This window comes from Ceratina calcarata, unplaced genomic scaffold (assembly GCF_001652005.2).
Source record: "Ceratina calcarata isolate Rehan_Ccalc_2016 unplaced genomic scaffold, ASM165200v1 scaffold40.2, whole genome shotgun sequence".
In the NCBI taxonomy this organism is placed as follows: domain Eukaryota; kingdom Metazoa; phylum Arthropoda; class Insecta; order Hymenoptera; family Apidae; genus Ceratina; species Ceratina calcarata.
Window position 1 is genome coordinate 713,868 of NW_017163422.1, and position 6,939 is coordinate 720,806.

The following is a 6,939-nucleotide window of genomic DNA, read 5'->3' on the forward strand; positions in this document are numbered from 1 at the left end:
GATCTTTTTTCACTAGTCGTTTTCAATATAAAAAAATACCGTATTATACATAATTCAATTCATTGCTATAGAACGTGAAAATCTCGTTTATAGTAATTAAAAGTATTACCATTATTAAATTTTTAGAAACAAAACTTAGAATTTTTGTAAATTCATTAAAATAATATTAACAAAAATATTGATTCGATATTTCATTTAGCGAATCAAAAATAGCTTGTTTAAATTTATGGCAGTTAGATCTTAGACGTATAAAAAAATTAGTTGATTATTAAAAATATAGATTTTTACATGAGTTTTCGTATAAGGCATTCACGATCTTGTATACACAGACACACACACATATATATATATATATAATGCATGTAACGATTATAAATTGATAGAAATCTAAATTGCATAAAAATAATATCAAAGTTAAAGCTTACAGATCTACTGACGTTAAATGCTACTGTAATAAAATGCATTTAAGCGTGTATAAACGTTGGAAGAAAAATGAGTGCTTCAGCGTTATACTTAAGTATTCATTGGTACTAATTCATGAGATTGTTGTCCATTCGCATTAGTGTTAGATCCAATTTGCGCTAATGCCGACTGACGCCATTTACCATTCTCGCCATTCAAATTCTTGTCTTCACAGATGCAAAGGAATAAAGTATCTATCACAGTCTACAACAAAGGTTGAAATAAAAAATATTATACGTACGAAATCAACTTTCACTACGTATAAAAATTATGTAACATACCTCGTAAAGAGAAATGATGCAATGAGCAATGAAAAATGAGAAGACGCAGATAACAAAAATTGGCGCTGCGTAAAAATGTAATCTAGGATCCTGTTTCATGAACAGTAACCCAATGCTTCCAGTAGCAGCCGTGACAAAACATTTGCCCAAAAATAATATGAAATCTCCTACACCATTGATCACCGCTATTTGTAAAGCATTACTAACAAGAGCTGTAAATGCCTGAAAAAAAAGAGAATGCATTCTTATGCTTTGTACCGGAGGCAGCCTATATATGCATTCACTGTAAAATTATATTAAGTAAAACATAAAACACATTTTAAATCGATACATACGATTCTAGCTGCATTACAAAAGTGTGTACCCTCAATAGCAACAACGGTATATGCATTGTGATTCATATACCGAATGAACTTTTCTAAGCAATAGAAACAACATATGCAACACTTTAACCCACATTGGGCACACGGAGATGTTTCCTTGGTTTTTTCAAATCTGTAAAGCATTTTATACTAGTACTAGAGGAAGATTAATTTTACGTACGTTTATTAAATGAAACATACTTAGCGTGAAGGTACGTCAAGATCAAACGAGGTAATTTAAAAAGCGTTATTAAGAACGAGCCACAAGCAACAGAGCCTAAATGATAACATACTAAATTTCCCATAGCGGAGCATACAGGAGACGCACTAGCATTTTTGCCTCTAAAATCACAATCGATAATTGTTGTATGATTATGTACATATTTTATAATTCGCAGGAAAGCTATTCTTTTTGTTATTACCTGAAATACCAATGGGCTACAGCTCCCGATATCACCATATCTTGACAAGAAATAATAAATTCAGAGGTCCATATTAATCCTATGATGTATACCCACCACATATACTTCACCCAAGTCGGATCCACATATTCCACAAGCGTGAAAGCTGAAACAGTTACAAAAATAGTAACAAGTGCTAAATTAAACATAGAAGTTAAACACGCTGACTTACTTTTGAAAGAATCAAGGGAGAAATCAATTTTCCTTTCTTCAATAATTGCACTCTTCTTTTCTCCAATTGAACTCAAATTTAGAGGATCGAAAATGTGATTTTTATACATCTGCACAGACTTAGTACCAGGATAATCTGTAAGTTACATTCGCGCATAAATTTAATTTCTATGTTAAGAGTACACGAGAATACTAAAATACTTACTGGCTGTCGCGAGACAAAGAATTACAGTCACCCAAAATGAGAAGAATAATATGAGAGCTGTAAACGTTAGCAACGGTTGAAAGAATAAACCTGGCAACTCTGCTAAGCACTTAGCACTTTCTTTAAATAATGCCGTCATAAATCCAATACGTTTGCGTAAAATACTTAAAAGTAGTAATAAAATTACCTGAAATGATTAAATCTTTCAGAAATATAGATTTCTATAATTGTGGTCAAATTAATAATCGACTAACAGTCACGTACAGTTATTATCGTTGCAATAATAGAAAAAGCTAGAAATGCTCTTTCGTTTCTAACAGATTCTTCTAAAAGTTGATTCGGATCAGTCTTATCTAAAGTTCTTTTAATTTCTATGTACGTCCACCACAGCAGCACGCTTCCAGCTATTAACAACATTGCATGAATCATATTACCCTCAATTATGTAAGACTCCTCGTTAATCATTTATAACTTACCTATAGTTGCTATGCTGACAAGAATCATTACGATCCATGTTACAATACTTGCTAATAAATGGAATATAGCAATCATGAAGAGAGATAAAACTAAAATAAAAATCGATAATTACAACTTCTGTAACAATATTAAAATTTTTTAATCAAGAGAATAGTATGTATAGAAAAAACAGTAATGCATAAATCATACCAAAAGCTAAAAATGATAAGGACAAGATTTCTCTCCATGTTTTATACAGATCTCCTAAAATCTGTTCAATAACATCCCATGAATTGATTAGGCCATATAAATTAGCAATTATAGTTTCTCCTACATCTTTAATGGTTTTAGGAATACAACGATTGAGAACTGGAATACTATTGTACACCGGTAATTCGGGACAAGATCCAGTTTTATTTTTTCTATTCCCATTGCTACAAGCACTAAAATCGTTTCCAGGTTTATCATGACAAAGTTGAGATCCTGTTTGCTCATAGAACTGACATATATCGTTCATCGTTGTCATAGTCCTGTCTGGACATTTCTTCACACAAATTTTCAATGACTGCGTGACATTGCTTATGTCCAAGAAGAATAGATATCTAAAAGTATCGATTCATTATACGTTTCCAATAAGAAGAATTTTGAAATTATGTTAATTTTAGCAGAGATCATCAACACTAACGGTTTATCGCTAGTATCTTGTCCAGACAATTCCATACTGCCGAATTTCGGATTATTTTTCATGCCACAGGTGTTTCCAAAACTATCATACCCATTTATGAGCCGTATAGGATTTCCATAAACAAGAGCAAAAGCTGCTATTAAAATCTGCAATGTAACATCATTAAAGAGATACGTCTTTCATAGAACCTTTCAGCAAAATCTATTTGATCATCTTTAATAATACGTATAGAGTCATAAATGCAATAGTATAATCTGTGATATACCATAAGAAACCAAAATGCTATGAAACAACAAAGCCAGAAAATATCTGTGCATTCTCGCACGCGTGTCGGGTCTGGTCTTTGCTCCTCGTCATCGTCTCCTGTGCAGCAAGCCATTGTTGTCTGATTTTAATTGTTAATTCAAAATAACTAACACTTAACTACTGTATTAAAAACAATTGAATTGTTCGACTTCGGAGTTCGTCGAGTTACTTGTTACTCCCTCCGTCGAATTCCTTTGAAGTTGTCTGCAGTCTATAGTATGAAATGTAATAACTGTTATACACAAATACTTTTTTCATGTACATTTTTATTCACTTTACAGTAGTTTGAGACAAGTATATATTGTCAATATTGAATTCATCAATAGCAAAATACCTTTTGTGATGCTAAATGAATAAATAACGAATAAGAATACACGGCACTTATACGGCGTTACTACTTGCATAATATACTGATACTGAAATTCGTTTCCAAGGTAACGACATCGACTCACGAATTACAACAACGAAGATTGTATAGCAACAGTTTATTCACATGACGTGTTTTATGGCTCCAGGCTCCATTCATAGTAATCATATACATGTATGTTGATGTGTGTTAAATGCTTGGTGGATGTGAAACGAAACAGCCAAGTGTAGAGTGAAACGTTAAATAATTCAATACAAAAATTGCTTCGAATCCCTGTACAAGTGTCAGGATTTTGTTCTTCTTCGTACTATGTTCACTGAACATTTCTTATCATAAATTTCAAATTTTTTACTACGCAGAATTAAAAATATAACCTATAGACTGTTGGGTAAGTAGTAAGTACCGCTTTCGATGCGAAATATTGAAGTACGAATTATGTTAAAACATGCAGTATATTAAATTAATCGAGTTAAATAGTAATTGTGTTACCAATATTTTATTAGCTTCATGTTTTTATTTTGAGTTTCAAATGTGCATACTTTAATAACTCTTATCTTCAATTTTATGTGCCATTAATATGTATCTAGTTTATTTTAGATGAAAGTATACATTTTTTATTCGATAGATAATGAATATTAATTTCAACAATGGAGGAAGATGGTAGTAAAAGGATAAGAGGTAGAACTCGTGGTAGAGCACGTGGCAGAACAAGAGGAAGGGCTAGAGGTAGATCCAAAAAAGCTGTAAAGGTACATTTCATATCTTTTTAGTTAATTCATTCTCATTCATCCTACCTATTAATTTGATGTAGTTATTCATTAGAAAACTTGATTTATGGATAGGTCATAGAAAGCGATGAAGAGGATACACCGCAACAAGTAGAAGAAACTCTACCAGAAGGAGGCGGAACAGAAATAGAAGAGCATGAAGCACCACCGACGCAACAGGCTCCTTTGGAGCAACAGTTCGATTTGGAAGCTGATATATCGCAACTGGAAGCTCCAACTTTCACAACAATTAACAGAGGACCTCCTGAACCTATGCTTCGTTTGAGATGGGACCACAGAGTGAACCTCATTGGAGAAAAAGTGCTGAATCCTATGATACATTGCTGTGACAAGTGTTTGAAACCAATCCTTATCTATGGGCGCATGGTGAGGAATATTAGATACAGATATTAAAGAAACAAAAAAGAAAGGAGAATAATCGTTGTTCTTTAGTTGAAAACGTATTGATGGTGGTTTCGTTAACTGTAGATACCATGCAAACATGTGTTTTGCTTATCTTGTGCCAAAAGAGAAGATAAGGTGTGTCCTCGTTGTATGGAGAAAGTTTCTAGAGTAGAGCAAACAGGCTTAGGGACTGTATTTATGTGTACACATGGAGGCACTAGATATGGAAATGCAGGCTGTAGGCGTACATATCTTAGTCAAAGAGATTTACAGGTAATTTTTCTTTAATTCCTTTTGTTCTTCAAATGTTTACATATATATGATTTATGTAGGCTCATATAAATCATCGACATATATCAGCTCCACCACAACAAGTTCAAGGGATGCAAGTTGATCCTCCTCAATACGTGCATTCTAAGTCAGAAATAGATTCTCAGTTGACGAAAGTTTCCTCGGTCGCTATGCAGAATACGCGTATAAAATCGGTGCAGTCTCATATGGTCCCACCTATAATGGGAAACGACCCTAGGGTGAATTCCTTGGTTAATCAACCACCGGTAGAGCACAGACAACAACACAGGCCGCAGTCACTGATATCGATGCAAAATTATAATCAAAATTCCGCACCTCCGCCACCGAACAACGCTCCACTGAGAACGAACCTCATCACTGTACCTATACAAGATACGTCAATGACAGCGCATGATATACACCAGCAACAAAGTCATCATTATTATCCTCCTCCACCTCCACAAGTTAATTACGGAGGATATAACGTGCCACCTCCTGTTTCTCAAACGCAACAATATTATCCGCAACCCCAGCATCCCGCTCAGGTATCTTACGTACCACCACCGCCGCCGCAACAACAACAGTATGTTTCTTCGACACCGACCTCGATACGGCCATCTCCAACAGGATACATACAAGATCCGTCATACGGTCCGCCACCTCCGCAACAACCACCACCACCACCACAGACTCAATGGTCGCAGCATCAGCAACAATTTTATAGGTAAACGAAATATGTACATTTATTGTGAAAAGTTGTACAATATGAATTGTGATAAAGATTATTTAGAAGCGATAAATGAATTGACAATGGTAACGACTACTATTTATTGAGAATTCGCTGCCACCATTAAATGATATCGAACTATTTTATACTTTTGAAAAACTATAATTGTAACATTCAGTCGTTACAATTATATGATATAGCAATAAAGTTGTTTTAATTTTATGGACAAATTTATTTAATTCCCATTCTGTGACTCATCGTTTAAAAGAAAGGATTTGTAATGAAGAATAAAATAATATTTTTTTTATATAATGCGTTTATGTAGTACGAAATTTTTTTATGCTTAGCATTCATATACAATTAACACATTCAAGAATCGTATAAATCAAATGGTATAAAAATTTAAAATACATGTATGATACGTAAATACTTCTACCTTGTGTTGCAAACTGAATGTTAATTTTCAGAATATTTTTATTCCACATACGGTATAAGAAAATAGAGAATGTGTATGTTTTTTTAGTAGAATTTAATATTATACAGATTGTAACGATTTTAACATATGTACAAAACTCATTATGTATAACATGTACATACATATATGTAATGCGTAATTATTACATTAGATTTTTTTATATCGTGTTTTAATGAAATTAACAAGCATTCATTCATACATGCACACATTCGATTCTGGCCTTTCGCTTTTTAACTCTAGTCAGATATATACGTGTATAATAAATATTAATTGACTAAAAATCTTATAATAAAAGTACTTAAGAATTCTTTTCATAAGTATTTTTCCAAGTGGAAGGCCAAAACATGAATAACATGCATTCTCAAAGGACTGTATTTTGAATCATACATGAAAATAGTTTCTTAATTTTATTCTATCACTCCGCATGTATTAATGTATCTATCTATAATTCATCATTATAATGTCTTGTTCCCGTCACATTTTACATCACTCTTCCTTGTATGTACAACCTATTGATA

At 33.0% G+C, this 6,939-nt stretch overlaps 2 protein-coding genes across 3 annotated transcripts; one reads left to right on the forward strand and one right to left on the reverse strand.

Annotated features, from left to right (window-relative positions):
* Positions 1-186: 186 nt before the first annotated feature.
* Ctl1 (choline transporter-like protein 1) lies at positions 187-3,462 on the reverse strand. Its single transcript, XM_018027064.2, has 12 exons — positions 3,349-3,462; positions 3,084-3,229; positions 2,609-3,000; positions 2,419-2,508; positions 2,207-2,346; positions 1,943-2,129; positions 1,739-1,873; positions 1,528-1,672; positions 1,307-1,447; positions 1,079-1,238; positions 744-965; positions 187-666 (listed from the first exon to the last, which is right to left on the reverse strand). Exons 1-12 carry the CDS (start codon positions 3,460-3,462, stop codon positions 514-516), a joined length of 2,025 nt encoding a protein of 674 aa, XP_017882553.1. The 3' UTR covers positions 187-513.
* A 270-nt stretch (positions 3,463-3,732) lies between these two features.
* On the forward strand, positions 3,733-6,168 carry Hakai (E3 ubiquitin-protein ligase Hakai). 2 transcript variants are annotated; one of them, XM_018027066.2, is made up of 6 exons: positions 3,733-3,823; positions 3,905-4,144; positions 4,382-4,505; positions 4,599-4,910; positions 5,013-5,201; positions 5,261-6,168. In XM_018027066.2, the coding sequence occupies exons 3-6, from the start codon at positions 4,404-4,406 to the stop codon at positions 5,945-5,947; spliced, it is 1,290 nt and encodes a 429-aa protein (XP_017882555.1). In that variant the 5' UTR covers positions 3,733-3,823; positions 3,905-4,144; positions 4,382-4,403; the 3' UTR covers positions 5,948-6,168. The 2 variants fall into 2 exon arrangements, with proteins under 2 accessions (XP_017882555.1, XP_017882556.1); XM_018027067.2 differs by lacking the exon at positions 3,733-3,823 and having other exon boundaries at positions 3,926-4,151.
* The last annotated feature ends 771 nt before the right edge of the window (positions 6,169-6,939 follow it).